Consider the following 24,088-nt stretch of genomic DNA (forward strand, 5'->3'; position numbering starts at 1 on the left):
ACCAAGACTTTGGAACTCGGGCCGACTGCGGGACCGCCTGACGGCAGGATAACCCAAGTGTGATGACTGCAGCAGTGTAACACGATGAACATTCATAGTTTCCAAGGAGGTGTTGAATCTTTAACTGGAGGGTGAAGTAGGAAAAGTACCCCTGAGAAAGCCTTACACAATTTAGATTAAGCTAAAAGAGGAGGAATTTTCTCCGAAATTATAATTTGAAATGGCTGCTAATTGTATTTCTATAGTAGAGTGACTCACACCATTGTGGAAAATATGACCAAGAAACTTTACAACTGCTGGAATAGAAGCAGTAAAAGGATCTAACTGCTTCTGTTGAGCCCATACAGAGGAATCTTTTCCATTTGCCCTTATATATTCTCTTAGTAAATGACCTGCAGGAGGAGATCAGAATGTTTCAGACTTGGGATGAAAGCCTGCAAAATCTAGCCATCATTGGAATTGGAGAAACCATACAGTTAGTTTTTGGTCTGGGAGATCATGGTGTGTTTGCCCTGATGGATGGGACAGCAGATCTGGACATTGTTCCGACATTCATGGAGGGCAAATCAGAGGAGACCGAAGGAAGGTGAACCAGATTTGTCAAGGCCAAAAGAGAGCAACGAGGATCACTTTGCTCTTCAACCTGAATGCTTTCTGAAGAAATATGGGGATCAAGGGAAGAATTGGGAAATCAAAGTAGAACAGGAGGCCAAGCACGGACTAGAACATCTATGGGTGACTGTCCTTGTGCAGGAATCAAGGTAAAAAACCTGCTGCATTTGTTGTTGGGGGGAGATGTAAAATCGCAGCAAGGTTGACCCCATTTGAGGAAAATCATGTTCACCACTGACTGATTCAGAGACCACTCATAAGACATCAGTACGACTCTGCTGAGCCTGTCTGCTAGGATGTTTCACTCGCTCGGAATGAGAGTTGTGATCAGAAAGTGTTTGGTAGAGATCACCCACTGCCACACTCTCACTGCTTCTCGACACAGGGGGTAGGGACCTGGTTCCCCCTTGTTTGCTGATGTACCCTACTACTGACATATTGTCCATTCATATCACAATAATCCCTAGAGGAGGAAAGCTGTGAAGTGCCTGCAACTTCAGGACCACCTTCATTTCCATGCCATTGATATGCAGGTTGGTCTCCCGTAATGTCTACTTACCTTGGACCGCCCGACCCACGAAATGTTCCTCCCACCACAACTGGGAGGTGCTCATGGTCAACGTGGGATCTGAGGGGCAGAACAAAGGAGAATCCTTGTTGAATCTCTGAGGAATGGAGCCACCAGAGGACAAAATCTTTGCACACTCGTGACAGTTTGATCGAGTAGCTTAGAGGGTGTTGGTGTAATGACCACTGGACTACTAAGGTCCACTGCAGAATTCTCATATGTAGGATGTGCTGTTGGTAACAGGTTATGGTTCATAGGTAGGTACTAGGCTATTGGCCCTAGGGCCTATATACGCCTAGCCAAAATGTATCCTGGCTTTCACCACCCAAGAAAATTATTTTCCTGTGCCACTGTCGAGAAGAGCCACAGAAGTGATCCCCGGGGTGAATTTCCTATCTCCCATCCAATCATCAAGATTTTTTCTTGAAGAGTGCTAATGAGGAGTTTTGTTTGATATAGACAGGAGAGTTTGTTCCAGAGTATGGGAAGTCTCTGGGACAGGAATCTATCCCTCCAGCTTGTTCTGTTTATTGTGGTGACAAGGTTTAGGTCCCTACAGCATGTAGCTCAGAGGGATTGGGATTTCTTTAAGTGGAGCATGTCCAAAAGCTCTGGGCTTGACATAGCTTTGTGTGTTAGGTAGAGACTGCCTCCGAGTAGGCGACATGCGACGGAGTAAAGCTGCAGTTTTTTTTAGACGGTTTGCGTAGGGCATCTGTTTGAGGCCGGTAATGCTCTTTGTGAGGTATTTCTGCGGCCTTTCCAGTTGTTGTAGATATCTTGGGAGGTACATACCAAAAGGGGCGTTGTACTCTATAATGGGTCTAATGAGTGACGAGCAGAGGGGAACAATGACCTCTTTTTTCCTGGATGAGAAACCTTTTGTGATGAGGTGTGCCATGTAGAAGGATTTCCTGACTACTGTGGCAATGTGATTATCAAAGGAGAAACTATTGTCCACCTGTGTCCCAAAGTCTCTTATCACACTTTCAATGTTAAGTAGACTACCGCCTATGTGGTAGTTCATGGGTACAGAGTTTTTACCAAAAGGGATGACAATGCACTTTTTGGCATTGAGCTTGAGGCTATGGCTTTGACACCAGGCATGTCTCAGCGAGGCCCTTTTGTAGGATGTCCACATCTTTTGGAGCTTTGATTATGGCTCCTAGTTTGCAGTCATCTGCAAACTTCATTAGCCAAAGACCTTCTGTGTTAGCCTGTACTTCAGAGAAGTAGATACCAAACATGAGAGGACCCAGGACTGAACCCTGTGGTACTCCACTTGTCACTGGTCTGAAGTTGGATTTGGAGTCTGCTACTTTCACAGTGTGAGTTCTGTCAGTGGAGCCAGTTGGCAACCCATCTTGTGACATAGGGATTTATACCTAGTTTAGTGAGTTTATCTATAATTCCAGAGTGGGGGATGGTGTCGAAAGCCTTGGCGAGATCTAGTAGGCTGTGTGAACCACCTTACCTTCATCTACAGCTTTGGTGACCGCTTCAAAGAAGTCGATCAGGTTTAGGAGACATGATCTGCCTTTTACAAACCCAAACTGGGTGGGGTCCTGAGTTTGTAGATTACCAATGTCATTGTTTACAAGTTGCATGATGATATGTTCCACAGCCTTGCAGACCAGGCTCGTCAGGCTGATGGGGCGGTAGATTCCGGGGTCCGTGGTGGCTCCCCCTTTGTGGAGTGAGATAACCGCCACTGTGTGCCATTCAGTGGGCACATAGCCTGAGGTGAGGCTATGACTGAACATGATACTTAGGTGGGGTGCTAGTTCGTTCTGTAGTTCATGTAGAACGCAGCCTGAGATGTTGTCAGGTCCCATGGATGCTGTGTTCTTGGCTCTGGAGAGTGAGGTTTTTACCTGTGCAGCCGTGATTACAGGAACTTTGCATTCTTTCCGTATAGAGATGGGCTCTCTAGGTGATGAGAGGGGGGTAAAGTTAGCACTGAACCTATCTGCCAGGATGATGGCAATATCCGTTGGTTCTGTATATTTAGTGCCAATGTGCTGCAACTCAGAGCAGATCTGAGTGTTGCCACTGAGGTTCTTGACATAGTTATAGAATGGTGATAACCATGTAGCCTGAGGTTTTGAGTACTAATTTTGCTGGAGGAGATGAAATTGATAAAATCAGTCTAATATGCAGTCTTGGGGTCGAAACCCTGTCTTGAGGTAGATAGGTCAAGGTTTTGGTTGTATCCATAAGTGCTCTTATGAAGCCTATGTTCTGAACAGGCTGTAACTAAGATTTTTGCATGCTGACGGTTATGCCCAAAGTAGGAGCTAGTTGTAACAGACGGTCTCTGGCTTGCATGAGTAAATGCCTGGTTGGAGCGGATAGGAGCCAGTCTAGGTAAGGGAACACGTGGAATCCTTGCAGTCTTAGATGAGCTGCAACTACCTCCATGCATTTGGTGAACACCCTGGGGGGCTGTGGTGAGATCAAAAGGAAGCCCCCTGAATTGAAAACGTCTGGCTCCCAGCCTACAGCATAGACACCTCCTGGAGTGTCTGTCCATCTTGATGTGGTAGTACATATCCTTCAGGTCTGCTGAGCACATCCAGTTGTCCGTTTTCAAAAGAGGCAGAATGGACTGGACAGTGACCATCCTGAACTCCAATTTCTTTACTGACTTTTTCAGAGATGTGAGATCCAAGATGGGCCTGTGGTCCCCTGTCTTTTTTGGTACTAAAAAGAATCTTCAGTAAATGCCCGATCCGACTTGGTCTGAAGGGACTTTCTGGATGACTTTTTTGGGATCAGCTTTGAGATCTCCAAAGCTGCTGCCTCTCTCTGATTGGGTGGAACAGCCAGGGCAGAGCACTTTGGTTTGGGCAGTTTTGAAAAGGGAATGGAGTATCCTCTGGATACGATCCTATGCACCCACCAGTCATTTGTAATGGCTAGCCAGGGTTCTGGATGCAGGAATAAGCACCCCACCTGCCTCCAGAGGACGACAGTCGGGCAGGAGCAGTGAAAGTGTCTGTCCGAGAAAGAATCTCGAGACCCTTGACTTTGCGGATGCGCTCTGCTGCGTGGGCAGTGTCTACCATTATAACTGTTTCCCCCTCTGCCTCTTGGGGAAAATTCTCCCCGAGATTCCTGAAAAGAACCTTGAGATTTCTTGAACAACAGCCCCCGCCAAGCGGATTCCTGGAGAAGGACCTTTGTGGGGTAGAAAAACAGATTCTGATAGCAGACAGGGTCTTTCCATCTTTCTCTGTACAAGACAGTCAGTCTCTAACAGTGGGCCCAAACAAAGACAATCCATTAAAAGGAGCATTGACAAAGGATGCCTTGAAAGGTTCTGCAGTCACACAACCACATCCAAGCATGGCGCCTAATGGCAATCCTGTAACCGGCGACCCCTGCGGTACCCTCTGCAGCGTGGAAGATAACCTTATGGACGCATTGGAAACTGACTGTAGAGTGGCTATTACAGAGGAGAAGGACTTCCTTTCATCATCGGACATGGATTCTCGGACCAAACTAGAGAGTTATTTGATTAAATCCCTTTGTAGACTAGTAAAATGGGAAGGACAGTTTAAGGCTCATAAGGTGAAGGTAGACGAGGCATAAACTCTCTTGCTTAATCTGTCCATGGCCCTAGACTCCCTGTTAGGGGGATGGGGAATGGAGCTTTCCTGGGCCAGCTCCTTCTTGCTGCTGCAGCAACAGCCATGGCATCTACTGGGATTCCTGTGGTCCAATGGGGTCAGTCAGAGGGAGCACCAAGGATCTTGTCTGCACATTTGGGATAGGTTCTACAATGTCTGGGTCCTTCCAAGCCCTGCTTAACACCAGGTCGATAAGTACATTAGCGAGGGGGGGGGGGGCACCCAATATGTAGATGGACCATGCCAGAAAGCCTCCAAAAACACCATTTCCTCAGTGGTAGAGTTTTGGGAAGACCATCCACCTTTTTGGTGCAGGATTTGTAAGATGTCTCTGAAAGAGAAATCCTCAGGTGGAGATCTGGGGACCCTTCCCGCTTCCTCGAAATTGGTGTCTTCTGTAATGGATTCTTCTTGGCAATGCAGGTGCCTCCTTTTGCACCTTTTCCTCTGGGGAATCTCCTTGGTGGGGTGTTCCAGGGAGACATTGGGAAAGATCTGGGGTTCCAAGTGTGAAGGACCTGAAGGCTTTGCTGGGCCAGCTGTCCTGAGGGTGGCAGTGGTGAGGTCTCAGAGTCAGTATCCATGGGGGTGAGGAGTGAATCTGAAAGAGTGGGAGCAGAGAATCTCCTGGGCATGGAGAGAACCCTCTCCACCACCTCGAAAGCAGAAGGGCCCAGAGACACCAAACACTGTCCCCTTGGAGCCGAAGCTACTGGGGCAGAGGATCCCTGAGCCCCAGAGTCCTCCACTCAGAGAGGGAAGTTGGGGCCGAGCTGTTGAACACCGATGGTCTGAGGGGAAGCAACAGCTCCAAAAACTTCAGAGTTGAGGTCAACCCCTCTGAGCTGACATCAAGGATTCAGCTCAGAGAGTCCAAGGAAGCTGTTGGGGTCAAAGAAAGAACCACTATCAGCTCTGACACCTCAATTCTTGGGACCTTTTTATCCAAAGACTTCAACAGCAGGAGGTCAGAGTGCAGAAGCAGCTAATGGTGTGAAAGGCGATTGTCTGCCCATTGACCTGGGGAGGGAGCGGAGCTGGTAAGACCACCATCTGGATCTGTGTCTGAAGGAATTGCCTCATCAACCTCTCCACCTCTGATTCAGAAAGGGTATGGGAGGACCTGACAGATGATGCTGTAGTAGGTGGCCTGGACGTAGTCTTGGGGGATCTCTCTTTAAGGGTAGACCCTGTGGTTGGAGGAGAAAGCTCCAAAGGGAGGGGAGCTCTGAGCTGAAGAGACAACTGCATGCACCTAGACAGATCTGAGGGTTTTGGATCAGATGCCCTAGGAGCTTTGGATGGAGGCTCATCAGAAGAAGAGGCTGACTTTCCCGGGGAATGTTTACTGCATTGTCGGATGTCTCTATGCTTTTTTTGAGGGGAGGAGGGTTGAGTCCATGATGTGGAAGCACCTGCAGATGAGGCAGAGGAAGTTAGGAAGCCCTTCAGAATAAGTTTATTTTTTCTGTTGGCCACTGCTCTCTGGTGAAACTCCTCACAAATAGAGCAGGGAGCTTCACGGTGAGCAGGGCCACGACAATATATGCACTCTCTGTGGGCATCACATAAGGGGATCCTGTGCCCACAGGAAGTATACTTTTTATAGCCTAAAGGCTTATCAGACATTTTCTTAACAGCTAAGTAGGAAAGGAGAGAAGAAAGGAAACTAACTCCCGCCACAGAGAACGGCTAGCGATCGCTATTTTAAAAGAAAAAAAAATGTGGCGACTTTTTTTTTTTTTTTAATAAAAACGGGTAGGAGATAAGAAGGTAGTAGTACTATAAAAAAGGTAAGAAAAATACAGACTTAATTGTAGATATACAAACACAGCTCTAGCAAGCAGATCACAATGCTTCTCCTATGAGTGGCAAATGACATCTGAAGTAATCTGGGGGAATGAGGCATTATGGGTAGGGGAGGAGCTCGAGCTTTAAACCCTAAGCTTTATTAAGTGCCCAAGTCGGACCCACAGGTTGAGGAAGAATGAAAATGACATCAGATCATCCAACTCCATGTACACAGAATCTCATAACTTTCTAATCTTCTCCAAACCACACTATCTTCTTAAAAGAACACAGATTCTCCCTTACAAACGTCCTTCTACAAATACAATGCAAATAACTTTTAGTTATGTACTTACCATAACTTTGGATGTATGGGATCCATCTCGCCTACATTCATAACAGATGGGTTCGGAGCCGATCCATCGGCTCCGACTCGGCAACTAATACACTAGCACGAAGTCTCTCATTGGCTGGGCTACTCCCTATCCCAGGATGCACTACACCTGCTTCCCCAGATCTTGTTTGTTCGCTTTCATACATCCATGCAAACACAGAAAAACTAGTAGTCACTATAACCAACTAAAGTTCTTCAAGAAAGATCAACAAAATGGGACTACAGCTCCTCTAAATCCGAATGGAAGGGGGAAGGAGGGTACTTATGAATGTAGGCAAGATGGATCCCATACATCCGAAGTTATGGTAAGTACATAACTAAAAGATGTAATGGGATCCTATCTCGCCTACATTCATAACAGATGGGACAGCGCCCCTAGCACCTAAATCCCGGTGGCTCATTGGAAAACACTCCTGAGAACTGTGGAACCAAAGGAAGCCCTGCCTCGAGAAACCACATCCAATTTGTAATGAGAAATGAAAGTGTGCGGAGAATTCCAGGTTGCAGCACAAATATCATCTATTGATAATTTGGAGTGAAAAGCTACAGAAGTAGCCATTGCCCTGGTAGAATGAGCCTTGACTGGAAAGGGAAGCTCTTTGTTAGCCTGTGAATAAATAAAAATGATACAATCTTTAATCCATTTAGCTATGGAGGTTTTGTTACTGGTTGACCCAATTTGTTCATTGCAAAGGAAACAAACAATTGATTTGATTTCCGCGTGAGCGGTTCTATTCAAGTAAAACGCAGTTGTCTATGTACGTCCAATTGATGCAAGGTATATTCTGCGTTATTAGAGAATTCTGGGAAAAACACAGGGAGTTCTATAGTTTGTTGAATACAGAAAGAGGAGGCCACCTTTGGTATAAAGGAAGGGTTTAATTTCAATGAAACTCTATGCTTGTGAAAAATCAAATAGGGAGGATCAGAACAAAGAGCTTGAAGTTCTGAAACTCGCCTGGCAGAAGTTATGGCCACTAAAAAGGCTGTTTTCCAAGACAGAAATTTTAAATCACAGGTAGCAGCTGGTTCGAAACGGCGGGCAGTTAGGGCAGCAAGAACCATATTCAAGTCCCAAGGGGGGACAGGGTGAGATAATGGAGGCCTAAGGAGCCATGCCCCTTTAAGGAAAGCCTTACAAAGTTTGTGAGACATCAATGAAGGTTCAAATGAGGCATGAAAATTAGAGATCGCCGCTAGCTGAACCTTAATGGTAGAAACTGAAGAGCCCAACTGAAAAAGGGAGGCCAGAAAATTCAGAACCTCCGATACTGGTGCAGTGAGAGGGTCTATACCCCGTTCCTGAGCCCAGAAAGCAAACCTTTTCCATTTGCTGGAATAAAGTTTGATAGTGGAAGGTTTATGAGAAGAAGACAATATGTGGACCACGTCCGGAGAAAGAGCATTGTCTCGGACTAAGGATGGAAGTGGAGTAACCATGCTGCCAACTTCAAGGACCTGAGAGACGGGTGAAGCCGTCCTGACTGATGAGTCAACAGGTCTGGCACCGGGTCCAGAAACCATGGACCTTCTATCGCATGCCTCTGTAGGAAAGGGAACCAAACTTGACGAGGCCAGTGCGGGGCAATCAAAATCATCTCGCTCTCCAGGTAAATGGCCTTCTGTATCACCCTCGGTAGGAGGGGAAACGGGGGGAAGGCATAGAGAAGACCGGGGGGCCAAATGTGGGTCAGAGCGTCCCTGGGAATCTGTCCCTGAGAAGGGAACAGCGTGAAGAACTCTCTGCATTTCGCATTGTGAGGGCTGGCAAACAGGTCGCAGCAAGGGAGACCCCATCTGTCGAAGATTTTCGCAGTTACTCTCTGGTTGAGGGACCACTCGTGGGGTAAAAGAATGGTCCTGCTTAATCTGTCCGCAATCACATTGGATTTCCCCGGTATGTGCGTTACCATTAGAAAGCGGTTGGTAGCTACCGCCCAGTGCCAAAGTCTCATGGCTTCTCTGCACAGTGGATAAGACCTGGTTCCACCTTGCTTGTTTATATACCACACCACCGACATGTTGTCGGATAGGATAGCAATCGGACCTTGTGGGAGAGCGTGATGGAGAGCTTGGAGTACCAAGAGTACCGCTCTCATCTCCAGGACATTGATATGCAAATGCGTTTCCTGGATCTGCATTGTCCTCTCTGGCTTTCATTTAATAAGATACAACTGTTTTTTTGCTTTGCTGCTGTATTCTAAAGTATCTGCACTTAAAAGTAGTATTTTGGTCGACTCTGGTCGAATATTACTGTTTTTTTGATAATTTAATTGCTGAGGCTGCTCACTAAAGTGTGCTAGCATGTGTTAATCGTTTTTACTGTTTGCCTGACTGCATTTCTGTGTTCTTCTCTAAAAAAACAAAAACAAAAAATACTCCTTGTTTTCCCGCCTTTGCTCGACTAGTTAAGACCAGTATACAGGCTTTGCTGTATTCTGGGCTGTGTGTAGTTCCTGTGTTGGCCACTGCCTTACTTGGATAGAAGGAAGTTTCTGAGCTCACCAGTGGGAGTGGGGAGCCTTGAGCAGCCTATCTGTCCCTGGGGGAAGTGATCTCAGCACTTGAGCTGTAATTCATTGGTTGCCTTGGACCATTTCCAGCTCTTTTCAAGTTCCCTGTATAAAAATCCGCCTCAGGGCGTTTTTTTGGCTATATACCCAAGCAGAGCTCCACGTGGTCCTGCAGAGGGGTCCTGGCTACAGAGAACTGAAAGAAGCGACCACTTTCCTGATTTAAGTACTTTTTGGCTTTTTTTATCTGCATTGTCCTCTCTGGCTTTCATTTAATAAGATACAACTGTTTTTTTGCTTTGCTGCTGTATTCTAAAGTATCTGCACTTAAAAGTAGTATTTTGGTCGACTCTGGTCGAATATTACTGTTTTTGATAATTTAATTGCTGAGGCTGCTCACTAAAGTGTGCTAGCCTGTGTTAATCGTTTTACTGTTTGCCTGACTGCATTTCTGTGTTCTTCTCTAAAAACAAAACAAAAAAAAATACTCCTTGTTTTCCGCCTTTGCTCGACTAGTTAAGACCAGTATACAGGCTTTGCTGTATTCTGGGCTGTGTGTAGTTCCTGTGTTGGCCATTCCCTTACTTGGATAGAAGGAAGTTTCTGAGCTCACCAGTGGGAGTGGGGAGCCTTGAGCAGCCTATCTGTCCCTGGGGAAGTGATCTCAGCACTTGAGCTGTAATTCATTGGTTGCCTTGGACCATTTCCAGCTCTTTTCAAGTTCCCTGTATAAAAATCCGCCTCAGGGCGATTTTTTTGGCTATGTAACCTAGCAGAGCTCCACGTGGTCCAGCAGAGGGTCCTGGCTACAGAGAACTGAAAGAAGCGACCACTTTCCTGATTTAAGTACTTTTGGCTTTTTTATCTGCATTGTCCTCTCTGGCTTTCATTTAATAAGATAACTGTTTTTTTGCTTTGCTGCTGTATTCTAAAGTATCTGCACTTAAAAGTAGTATTTTGGTCGACTCTGGTCGAATATTACTGTTTTTTTGATAATTTAATTGCTGAGGCTGCTCACTAAAGTGTGCTAGCCTGTGTTAATCGTTTTTACTGTTTGCCTGACTGCATTTCTGTGTTCTTCTCTAAAAAAACAAAACCAAAAAAAAATACTCCTTGTTTTCCCACCTTTGCTCGACTAGTTAAGACCAGTATACAGGCTTTGCTGTATTCTGGGCTGTGTGTAGTTCCTGTGTTGGCCATTGCCTTACTTGGATAGAAGGAAGTTTCTGAGCTCACCAGTGGGAGTGGGGAGCCTTGAGCAGCCTATCTGTCCCTGGGGAAGTGATCTCAGCACTTGAGCTGTAATTCATTGGTTGCCTTGGACCATTTCCAGCTCTTTTCAAGTTCCCTGTATAAAAATCCGCCTCAGGGCGTTTTTTGGCTATATACCCAAGCAGAGCTCCACGTGGTCCTGCAGAGGGTCCTGGCTACAGAGAACTGAAAGAAGCGACCACTTTCCTGATTTAAGTACTTTTGGCTTTTTTATCTGCATTGTCCTCTCTGGCTTTCATTTAATAAGATACAACTGTTTTTGCTTTGCTGCTGTATTCTAAAGTATCTGCACTTAAAAGTAGTATTTTGGTCGACTCTGGTCGAATATTACTGTTTTTGATAATTTAATTGCTGAGGCTGCTCACTAAAGTGTGCTAGCCTGTGTTAATCGTTTTTACTGTTTGCCTGACTGCATTTCTGTGTTCTTCTCTAAAAACAAAAACAAAAAAAATACTCCTTGTTTTCCGCCTTTGCTTTCGACTAGTTAAGACCAGTATACAGGCTTTGCTGTATTCTGGGCTGTGTGTAGTTCCTGTGTTGGCCATTGCCTTACTTGGATAGAAGGAAGTTTCTGAGCTCACCAGTGGGAGTGGGGAGCCTTGAGCAGCCTATCTGTCCCTGGGGGAAGTGATCTCAGCACTTGAGCTGTAATTCATTGGTTGCCTTGGACCATTTCCAGCTCTTTTCAAGTTCCCTGTATAAAAATCCGCCTCAGATGCGCTTTTGCTTATGCTGTCGGGCACCTAAGCAGCAGCGTTATACAGGTGTAAACTATTCTATACAGGTTTTAACTTTTTCTGGCTCCGCCAAGTCTGCTCTTCAATTTTTCCCTTAGAAACTCTATTCAGTCTATCTAGCTGTATATATCAGCACTTGTTTTTCGGAACTTCTATCCTTAGCAAGCACTCATAAAAAAACCAAGCACTCTTACCCTAAAGTAAGCACTACAGGTATCCACTACCCTGTGAATATCCACTTCCCTTAAAGGCACAACACTCCTTAAAATATTCTAGTATGTCGAGTGGTAGACCACTAGCATCCTCTCTTGTTCAGCTGGTTAATCTGGGAATCTTAAGACAATGTTACAATTGTCTCATGTACACAGACAACCCTCTCCTCCTTCCTACTAACACATATACTTGTGAGAGATGCAACTATATAGCCAGACTGGAGGCTGAACTCTCTCAACTCAGGACTGGCAAGACCAGTCAGGAAGAGATGGTACCACACCCAAAGCAAAACCAGTCACACATATAACCACCACCAATGCAAGCCAAACACATAAAACACAAAGACATACTCGGAGGCTCTTGTAAAAACTTACCAAAACAACAGAGGCCTCCAAAGCAGACACCCAGAAATACACCCCACAAAACACAACACCTACAACACATACCTCAAGCAACAGGTGTGTCACACATTCACAGCCCCTAAGGCAAAATACTATGCCAGAGACATTAGTAATAGGTGACTCTATAGTCAGACACACCGATGTTCCACTTACCAGGCTGAATAAGGAGAGGGTAACGGTGAGCTGCCTATCGCGCGCTAGGATCCGCCACATTACACACGCACTCAGGTCACTCCAAAGCAAGTACAAATATGATTCAGTCATTGTCCATGCGGGTGTGAATGACCTGAGGCACTTCCCTGGACTACATGAAAAGAGACATCGAGGAGCTCTCCGATTATGTAGCCCAGACTGGTATGACCCTGACCCTGAGCAGCATCCTGCCTTCGCCAAGAATGATGCCTCAGTACAAAGACAAAATGATCAGTTTTAACAATTGGCTTAATCACTGGTGTCATTCTAGGGGATCCAATGTCTGTCAGCCTGGGATGATATGCTGGACAAGCCACGTTGCTTAAGGGATGGCTTGCACCTGTCACCACTGGGCTTCGGATACTGGCCAAGGCTCTTGCCACCCCATAGTGCCTTTTTAGGCAATGCTCAAAGGACAAATCAACCGCCATAAAAAACAAAAATGGAAAAAAATTAAGGATAATGCTGCTCAACGCCAGAAGTCTAAATCTCAAGATGCAGGCACTCAAGCACTCCTCAGTATGGAGAACATCGATGTCTGTGCAGTAACTGAAACCTGGTTCAAGGCTCCTGAGAGTACTCCAGCACTACCAGGCTATACCTCATATCATGCATTTCGGCCTCAAGTTCCAGGCCGAACCACAAAGGGAAAGGGAGTGTCCATTTTCATAAAAGACACCTACACCTCTCGATTGGTGGCTGCTCATGAAGCATCAGAAACCATACAAGTTTTACTCACCATAGGTAAAACTGCCATACAACTGGTCGCATGTTATAGAACACCCTCCCAATCCCAGGAATCCCATCAAGCATTCCTGAAAACACTGGAGGATATGAATGTCACACCAAACACCATCATATTGGGTGACTTCAATTACCCCAACATAGACTGGGCCCACTATTCTAGCCCTAACACCCTGGCCCAAAGATTCCTGGAATTCATAAACTCAAATGCTATGGAGCAACTGGTCACCTCTCCTACGAGGAGAGATAATATACTTGACCTGATTATCACAAACATGGGGTCCAAATGCTCCGACCGGATATAAACCCTCACTAGTAAGATCTGATCATAAACTGATCACGTTGGATGTACATATCCCACCCCACCCCCAGAACAAAAGACTACAGTGAAAACTTCTCAAAAGCTGACTTTGAGCTCCTTAAGTCGGAAATGATATCCTTTAAGCCTACTGGGTCAATGGAAACCACATCCCAAAATGCTGAATCCTTCACAAAAGCCTTCTATGGACATCTCCAGGAATGCATGGATCAGGCAATCCCAACTAAAACCAAGACCCTCTCCACCAAGGAAAACGCCCGGTTTGGTGGACCCGGCTATAAACAAACTGTACAACAAAGAAGGAAGCTGCTGCAGGACAGAGCCAAATCCCACAAGGAAAGGCTTCCTGATCAGCACAAGTAAAAACTACGCTCTCTCATAAAAACATCTAAAGCAAACTTTGAGAAAAAGATTGCCAAGGATACCAAAGACAATCATAAAGCCTTCTTCAATTATGTCAGAACCTTGGGAGGAAATTCTCAGATATGCTCTGAGCTGGTACACAATAACAAAAATTCACTGACCCTACTGACATTGCCAACATTCTGGCAGATAGGTTCAGTGCAAATTTCTCCCCTCCCTCACCCCCTAAAGATGAAGTAACTATCCCTGCTGAATGTAACCTACCTGTCATCACAGACACACAGGTGAAATCAGCACTCAACAAGGCAAAAAACACAGCATCTATGGGACCCGATGGTATCCCCGGTTGCGTGTTACGTGAACTCCAAGATGAACTAAACCCGCCCCTAAGAACTCTATTCAATCTTAGCCTCATTACAGGATATGTACCTGAACACTGGCACACAGCAACAGTGGTCCCACTCCATAAAGGGGGAAATTCAACTGACCCAGGTAACTACCGCCCCATAAGTTTGACCAGCCTGATCTGTAAGGCTATGGAAAGGATCATCATGGAACTCATAAATGGCGACATTGGTGATCTGCAGACCCTTGATCCCACACAGTTCGGTTTTGTAAAAGGCAGATCCTGCCTCTTAAACCTGGTTGACTTCTTTGAGACAGTCACTAGTGCCATCGATGAGGGCAAGGCTGTCCACACTGCCTATTTGGACTTGGCTAAGGCCTTTGACACAATACCACACTCTGGCATCATCGACAAGCTCAGCAGCCTAAATGTAAATCCATATGTCACAAGATGGGTAGCAAATTGGCTAAAAACAGAACCCATAAGGTTAAAATTGCTGGAGCCATGTCAGACTCAAAACCCGTCACAAGTGGTGTCCCACAGGGCTCAGTCTTGGGTCCACTCCTATTCGGCATTTATTTTTCAGATGTGAAAGCAAACATGGAAGGATTATGGCTGACAAAGTTTGCAGATGACTGCAAACTGGGCCATAGTGGATTCACCTGCTGACACACACATCCTACAGAAAGGTCTCACTGAAACGGACAACTGGTGCCGGAATCATGGCCTCAAACTTAATGCCAAAAAATGTATAGTCATCCCTTTGGGAAAAACAAAGTACCCACAAACTATCACGTAGACAATAACCCACTGAATACAGAAGATGTAATCAGAGACCTGGGGACTCAAGTCGATAGTGACCTCTCCTTTGACAACCATGTTGCCAAAGTGGTCAGAAAGACTTTCTACCTAGCCCATCTCATCATGAAGGGATTCTCATCCAGATCAAAGGAGGTCATTGTACCTCTGTATTCCTCCCTCATCAGGCCCATGATCGAATATAATGCTCCATTTGGGATGTATCTCACCCGGCACATGCAGCAACTGGAAAGACCCCAGAAGTACCTCACCAAGAGGATCATAGGTCTAAAACATGTGCCTTATCCAGCTAGATTAAAGAAACTCCAGCTCTATTCAGTAGCATACCGCCTGCTCAGAGGTGATTTGTGCCTAACATACAGGGCCATGTCCAACCAGGAATTGATGGACATGCTCCATCTCAAAAATCCAAATCCACCAGAACCACACGAGCTAAAGATTTCAACCTCTGCACAAATATGAATAGGACATGCTGGAGGGATAGATTCATAACACAGAGGTTACCCATACTCTGGAACAAAATCCCAGTTCACGTGAGACAGAGCCCTTCATTGGCACTGTTCAAGAAAAATCTCGATGCATGGATGGGAGATCGCAAGTTTACCCCGGGAGTGACCTCAGTGTCACTACTAGACAGAGGTATAGTTTACTAAATAATGGGGTTCCACATGTGTCACTACTAGAGAGGCGCAACTACATAGTATGGGGTGGCGTAAAGCCACATCACTGTTGGCTAGGCTTGTAAATGCCCCCGGGCAGATAGCCTAGTACACTACTATGAAACTATGAAACTAAACTACTATGTGCCTTGGACCGACCTGTCCAGGTAATGACCCCCCCACCCTACCTGGGAGGCGTCCGTAGTCACAGTGGCAACGGGACGTTGAGGTATAAAGGGTCGCCCCTGGTCGAGATTGGATTGGAGAAGCCACCAACGCAGATCTCGACGGCAACTTTCCGTGATCATGATTAAATGGTTCAAGGGAAGTTCCTGATAAGACCATTGAACCGACAGTAGCCATTGTAAAATTCGCATGTGAAGTCTGGCCAAGGGAACTAAAAGTATGGTTGACGCCATCGAGCCCAACAGTTGTAGAATCCGATGGGCCGGGGCTCTTAGTAGGGGAAGACAGGATTTGACTTGATTTTGTAGGACCTGAATTCTTGCTGCGGTAAAAGGCGCATTCTTTTTGTGTCTAAGTCTGCGCCTATAAAAGTAATGCGCTGAGATGGCTGTAGTACAGATTTTTGCAAATTGAACGTAATCCCCAAGAAACGGCCCAAGGTGAACGTGGCGTTGAGCGCCTGGAATAGTAGATGCTCGGAGGTGGCAGTAAGGAGCCAGTCGTCTAGATATGGAAACACTTGGAATCCCAGACTTCTCAGGTGAGCAGTTACCACTGCCAGACACTTGGTGAACACCCTGGGGGCTGTGGTGAGACCAAAGGGCAGTGCTCGGAATTGGAAATGACTGACTCCGAGGCGGAAGCGTAAGTGTCTCCTGGACTCTTGAGCTATCGGAATGTGATAGTAAGCGTCCTGGAGATCTATGGAGCACATCCATGCATCTTTTTCCAGCAAAGGAAGAATAGATTGAAGAGTGACCATTCGGAATTTGGATTTTTTTACAAAACGATTCAATGAACTGAGGTCCAAAATGGGCCTGAAGTCCCCTGTCTTTTTTGGTACCAAAAATAATCTTGAGTAAGTTCCTGATCCGATCTGGTCGATGGGGACAGGCTGGATGGCTCCTTTTTCTAGCAGCTTTGAAACCTCTAATGCTGCCTGATCCCGCTGACTGGGTGGTACGTCCGGGATTTCCCTTAAAGAAAGGGGGGGTTTGTTGAAGGGGATGATGTATCCTCCGGTAATAATGCGAAGCACCCACTGATCGCTTGTTATGGATTCCCAAGCTTGTGGATGCACCGCAAATCGACCCCCGACTGGCTCCGGAGATGCACAGTCGGGCAACAACTCAGGGATGCTGGTTGTATGAAGAACCACGAAAGGAATCGCGGTCTCCAGAGTTACGGGGGCCTCTGCCACCTCTGGGGCGGCGTCTTCCAGAATTCCCCCCCCCCTGCCTCTGGAGGGGGAATCACTGGGTGGAGTAGGGAAAGACTTCTGAGATTTTCTAAACCACATTTTCCCTCCTCTCTGAGCCTTGGGGTAAGGCCTAGAAGGAGCAGAAAATCGGGCCCCAACGGCAGTAAAAGTCTTGCCCTCCTGCTCGCACCGAGTTAGTGTGTCCTTCACCTTGGGTCCAAACAAAGATGACCCATCAAAGGCGCCGAAGGAAGACTTGAAGGCCTCCAACGAACACAAGCGTAACCAGGCGTGTCTCCTGAGGGCAACGCCTGTTCCTAGCTCTACTCGCCTTCGCCGCATAGGAAATGAGCCTCATGGACGAGTTAACAATAGATAACAGGGTAGTCATCTGGGCGCCAACAGTCGGGGCCAGCGCCTCAGGTAGATTACCAACAAGGGAGTCATTTAGCTCTTTGAGGAGATCCCTTTGGAGCCTAGTAAAATGACATAAGTAGTTCAGCGACCGTAAGGTAAAGGCCGCTGAAGACAGGGTATGCTTCCGCACTATCCATGCTCCTGGAATCCTTATTAGGAGGATGAACAGACGTTGAAGCCTCTGCCACGTCCTGCTGTGTGGCAGAAGCCACCACCAAAGCATCTACAGGCACACCCTTTGTCAGAAATTCCTTCTGGGGGGGGCTGACAAAACTTATTGGGCCTCGAGGCACGGTTCCACAGAATCAGGGTGTTCCCGCCTTCGAGAAACCAAATCAAGGAGTTCATCGGGCGGAGACACCCAGGAGGCGGAAGGCTGGGCCCCAAAGGCCTTGAGGAAGACTGACTCCTCAGCTGAAGGGGTTTTGGCTTGCCAGTCACCTCTCTGTCTCAGAATCTCCAAGATATCTGAGAAGGAGATATCATCCGAAGATGATTTGGGGGACCCTTCTGCATCATCGAGGTCAGTATCCGATGTAACAGACTCATCTTGGGAGTCTACGTGCTTCCTCTTACACAATTTCTTCCGTGGGGGTTCGTCCGAAGCAGTTTCGGACGGACCACCCGAAGAAGGGAACCCCGATGGGGTATCCTCAGGCCCTGGGGCCCCGCTGCCGGGGAGCTGCAACACAACAGAGGCACCAGTCTCCAAATCTAGGGACGGTGAGGTAGAATCTTGCTGAACCAGCAAAGGCATGGCCAGCGCTCCTCATGGCCTCAAAGGCCGGACCTCCAGAATCCAAGGAGGTCACTGGTCTAGAGGCCACGATGGCACTGGGAATTCCAGCAGCCGATGCTCCGAGAGGAAGACTAGGCACCAAGCACCCAATCCCAAAGTGTTCCCTCGGGCCCGGCTGAAGAGGTCGCAGTACCAAACCCTGAACCGGAGGACAGGGTAGGAAGCACAGTCGGAACCGAGAGACCTCGAAGGGGTCTCTGCTCTGACCGTATGGCTCCGCTTTGCTCCACCACCACCGACTCCAACGGCTCCGAGGAGGTTAGAGGAGGAATCGAATGTGTTGGAGGGGGATCGGCTCCGAAGCTAACTGTGCTGGAGCCGAGACCAATTTAGTAAAAACTGGAGACTGGAATAGCCTCTGTATCACCCTATCCAGGTCCGAATCAGAGAGTCTCGATGATTTAGAGGAGGTAGACAATCGAGAAGACTTTCCTCTCGGCTCTGAGAGAGAAGGGGACCGGCTCCGAAACGGCTCCAACGCTATCGGCGCCGGTTCCACCACAGCATGGACCACCATCGGCGCCGACGGAGCTTTCTTCGGAGCCGAGGGGGAAGAGTCTGAGCTGCACACCTCCACCGCCCGAAGCCATTGGGACCGATGGAGGTGATTCACCTCTCGATACTCCAACCTGCGGCTCCGAAACCAATGGAGCCGAGGCGAGAGGTATCGAGGCAGACCCTTCGACCCTCGGCCCCGAAGTCAGTGGAGCCGAGGAAGAAGAAGTCAATTTTTGCTTTTTAGTAGACGGCTCCGACGGACTTGTCGGAGCCGACGATCTTTTCTTTTTGGAAGCAACAGGAGGATCTAAGGCTTCCTCAAAAGAAGGTTTAATAAGCCCTTTCAAAATCAGCTTGTTTTTGCGTTCTTGAAGAACTCTAGAGGAGAACGCATGACAGACGCTACAAGTCTCCTGCAGATGTTTCGGCCCCAAACAATAAACACAAACTGAATGGCTGTCTGTAATGGACATTTTATAACTGCACCGAGTGCATTTTTTAAAGCCTGACTTTTGCTCCTTAGACATAATACAGGCCCTTCAACAAGTATAAAACTATCAACAAAATTGCGCCAACTGAAGAGCGCGAGACACACTGGCGCGAGTACTGAGGAAAAATTTACCTCACAAAAAACAGTCACAGACAACACAAGTTCAACGGCCCAAAGCCCTCTAAATTAAACGGGCTTGGCCCGAAAAACAATTAACCAAAAAAAATTAAATAGGACTGAACAGCACTCAAAGGTAGGGCAAAGGCCCTCTAACTTAAACGGGCCTTGCCCGACTGAAAAGAATAAAGTACCAGAAGACACTCAAACACAAAATATATAAATAGGCAAGGAATAGCCGTTAAAACAGCTGTTTGGTTAATATATAGACAAAAACCCCAAGGTCAAAGACCAGTAAAGGTAGAAAAAGAACCACTTAGCTCCAGCCAAGTCGAGACCACGTCCAGCTTGTAAAGCGGCAAACGAGATCTGGGGAAGCAGGTGTAGTGCATCCTGGGATAGGGAGTAGCCCAGCCAATGAGAGACTTCGTGCTAGTGTATTAGTTGCCGAGTCGGAGCCGATGGATCGGCTCCGAACCCATCTGTTATGAATGTAGGCGAGATAGGATCCCATTACATCTTATATTAAACCCCCACTAAAGCCAAATATTTGTTCTTTGGTACCCCTCCCAGTCTTAAAAACTTCCCAACCCTACCCAACATCTGCATATTTATAAGCAAACAGCTACTTTTTATTTTTAAATCCCTTCTCCCTCCGAGATCTATTCATTTCTCCCAGTCACTCAACTGGCCAATTAATTCCATGTGGATATCAGCTGTAAAAGCCTTTCACCCCCAGGGAAGTGCCATCATCCAAGAGGGGGAAGATTTTATTTTATGACCCTAATACCCTCCCCACGACTAGCTTTCCATAGGCTTCATTGGTTCTCCTACTCAAGGGTATGTGTGTTCTGCCACACATAACCGCTTTTGGCTTAATCAGTGCACCATTACAAAGCATGATCCCACTAGGCTTGGACTGTGGGTGATTATCCTTCATTACTATAAGTTTCTCCAATGCAACCAGCTAAAGTTTTCTTCTTTCCCATAGGATGAGTAAACTAGCACTGGCTGCTCATTCCAATCATCACCTGCTGTGCTCCTCCAACACTTATACAAACAACTGAAAATGGGTCATCTGGGCCACAACTCAGGCTGTATTGCTGTACATCAGAGGGCTGAGCCTGAGAGCAAAAAAGTACCTTTTAGTTCTCTGGCATCACTTTTCATCCTTCCCTATCCAGGACTCTCTACACTATTCTGCTCAAAGTTATCAACAAATCAAACAATTTGCTGTTATATATATAGATTCTTAACATCTGGAGTTCAATCCTTTGTAGGTTAAAGCATGCTCTTACCTCAGCTAGAATTATACAATACCACACTTTTGCTCTATTCTTCTCAGAAACATTTGCTTTATTCAAAGATACTGCCTATCCATATCTACAGAGACAGCTTCAGTTCCCTTCCTTACATATGTTGCACATCTCATTCCAAAGTCCACATCCACTGGCATCCAGTCCTCAGAGATCTGACTTTTTATTCCTTACCTTCATGTACAAATCCATTAATAACTACACCCGTCCAAAACTGCGATTACAGCTTACAATCTCATCTATTGGTTATCAGCTTACACCAGCAATGTCTCTGTCCTACATAAGCCACTTACATCAACTACTACCTTAGAGCATAACCGTCTCTAAGGCCTGTAGTAGGAACCTACCTTCAATCATTTATCTAGCCCTTCACAAGAAGGATTCAAAGTGCAAGCTCATTTATCTGACAGAGCAGTCTGCATCCATTTTCAGTACAACTCGATAACCTAAAAAATAACCTTTCGCACTTACCCACAAAGGCCCCTCCTCCTTCCCTTGGTCATAACATGAATGGAACAATTATCACTGTAATTAAATGCTCTACAAAGACTAAACATTATATATATATATATATATATATATATATATATATATATATATATATATATATATATATATGTATGTATGTATATATATATATAAAAACATTCTGCTTCAAAACTACTACTGTGTGCACATAACATTCCTATACTGAATTTCCTATGGCACTTAAAGTTTGTGCATCACTAGCACCTTTGTGGAGCTATATGTACGTGTGTTTATGTATGTATGGATAATCATCTTTCAAGTACCTGCAAATGCTGCATACCTTCATTTCACTTATACTAATACTTCCAACTCTTATTACATTTCAAAACAATATATTTTAAATATCATAGGCCTGCATCTGTATTCTGGATGAAATGGGTCCCATCTTAGATCAGTTCATCACCTGGTCAACAAATTTCAATCTTCTTCTTTCGGCTTTTCCCAGTTAGGGGTCGCCACAGTGGATCACCTGCCCGCTCATGATTGGCAGTGGAGTTTTTTACGGTGTCGAGTTGCCAGCCAGGCGCCCAACCTTCCACAGAAGGCACACACACACACACACACACACACACCTAGGGCCAATTTAGAGTGTTAGATAAAAATACAACCCTAGTACTTATCTTGCTAACAAGGGTAACAACCAGGAGGGAAAAATAGTCACACTATTTGGAAAGCAATTGTGATTCCACCAAAGTGAGGCACAAACAGGGCCAGGGCAACGAGAAGCGTCAACAATAAAATGGAATGCCCATGCACAGAATATATTTTATTTATAAATATGGCCCATATTTGCAAAGGCGGTTGACATAAAGACCAAATATACTAACAAAAGACCAAACAGCATCTTCCATATGTTTGACAAAAACCCAGGAAAACAAGATACCTAGTAGGACAGCTGTCACAGGACTTCATTATATTATAAATCATAATGGGTAGTTTGCTTTGCCAATACACGTCAATCCCGAGTGCTTCTGTATTCTGGATACAACATTCCAAGGGAAGCATCATATCTCCATAAATTATGGAATGGAAAAAAAATAAAATACAGCAATCAGCTAAACTGCCGAGAAAGCAAATCTATACTTAGTTAAATGATACTATAAATGTCCTTTAATTCAAACAATAGTAACTACAATTACATTTAATACAGCTACTCACAATCTAATGTTAAAATCAGCCCTTGACTACATGCTATTTGTTTTCCCACAGAAACATTTAGTACTGCTTGCAATTACTTGGAGAAAAAAAATCTTGCGGCTAAAATCCTCATTAAATGTTGCAAGGAACAGTAAATACATAAATTAAAAAAAGGGCAAATAAAGTAACCTACCCTCCAGCTGCAGCCGCATGAAGACAAGTTCTGCCAAAAGCATCTGGGGTGTCTGTGTCGAAACCTAAAAATGAATAAGACTTCTGTAAAAAAAAAAAAAAAAAAAAAGAAAGAATATGGAATGCAATCCCTGTGCCAAACTGCTTGAGGCAGCGCTGAGAAAGTAGTGCCATTAAACATGACTGAGACTAGAATATACAGCAGCCACATAATCTAAAACATCAACGAAAGGCATGGTAAAATAGCTCAAGTCTAAAGGCTTTAAACAACATTAGTACTTTCATAAAATAAAGTGCTCCTTTCCTGCCATACATGCTGACATACTAGGAAAAGACTATCTTGCTAGTTTTGGAAAAAATAGTGTAGACTGCAGCTGTTAAGTACTTTATTTCCAATTCCCAAATAACTTGTGATACAAAATGTTACTCACCTTGCTGCTTAATCATACACAGTAGTTCTCCTATTTATGAATACTGTTGGTGTTAAATGAAGACATTAGGTTTTCAATAAAAGCATGACCATTCCAGGGTCCTACAGTTCCAAGAAACAGCAGTACAAGCTAGTAAAATGCACACCACCCTACAAGCTGGCACTGGTTCAAACTGTTTCAGCTACTATACACATGACATTGTGGTTTACACTGAGACTTGGGAATGAAGGTTTTCTGTAACAGAAAATCCTGGAACTGCTTCTGATATAGTCTTATAAATGGAGGAAAAAGTTTACTTTAACTGCAGCTTTATTATGTTGTTTTACATCTAAACAAATTACATCAGTAAAGAAAGAAATAAAAAGAAAAGGCAGACTATCAAAGACAGGATAAAAAAAAAGAAAAAGATGATAAATCAATAGCAGATATACATCAAAATAATAGAGAAGATCAAGTCATCCTATGCTGCAGAAGGCTATGTCAAAAATAAATAGGTTTTAAGAGAATTACAAAAGCCATCCCCAGTGATGGACACTCTCAGAGCCACTGGTATAATAAATTCCACAGGTGAGATGCCTGAACATCAAATTATCAAATGCCATAATTCTAAAAAGCTACACTACCAATAGTCCCTGAGAGGCTGAGCACAAAGTCCATGGCAGGACAATATGGCACAACCAGCTCCTTCGGGTAAGAGGGACCCAACCTGTCAGTGGGCATATAAAAGTTAATACTGAAGACATGAACATTATTCTGCACCAATTAGGAGGACAAAGCAGGCTGTGCAGAAAAAGCATAAAATGTTGACAAGAAGATGCGCCAGTCAGCAGCAGAGAAGCAGAGCACTGCACCTTCTACAGATGATCAGGCTCAGTGCTTGAAAGTCCCAGGTACAGGGCATTGGAGGATAGTAGGAAATATTGCAGTGAGGTCAGACTAAGGTAAGAGGTGCTTAATCCTGGAAATGTGATGTATGTGGGCATGAGACAATTTCACAATTGCCAACATCTGGTCCCAAAGAGCGACCCTACAATCCAGGATCCCACCTAAATTGTGCACCTTATCTATAGTACTTAGATTAGCACTACAGTCAAGTCTCTTTTAAACAGCAGCTTGCCAGCTGGTACAGAAGAAGTACTTCACTGTGCATCACTGGCAAAATGAGGTAGATGAGCGAATCATAGTTCACATGACAACGATCCAG

The 24,088-nt window shown here is 45.4% G+C and overlaps 1 protein-coding gene across 1 annotated transcript in view; it reads right to left on the reverse strand.

Moving 5' to 3' along the window:
• ANKRD28 (ankyrin repeat domain 28) overlaps positions 1 to 24,088 on the reverse strand; it is a gene marked incomplete in the record, with an annotated part of 2,819,689 nt that overhangs the window by 1,013,709 nt on the left and 1,781,892 nt on the right. Inside the window, 1 exon segment of the mRNA XM_044066773.1 lies at positions 22,455 to 22,518. Coding sequence (XP_043922708.1) covers positions 22,455 to 22,518 — 64 coding nt within the window.

This window comes from Protopterus annectens, chromosome 3.part1, assembly GCF_019279795.1.
Source record: "Protopterus annectens isolate FY-2018-M chromosome 3.part1, PAN1.0, whole genome shotgun sequence".
Lineage (NCBI taxonomy): Eukaryota > Metazoa > Chordata > Ceratodontiformes > Protopteridae > Protopterus > Protopterus annectens.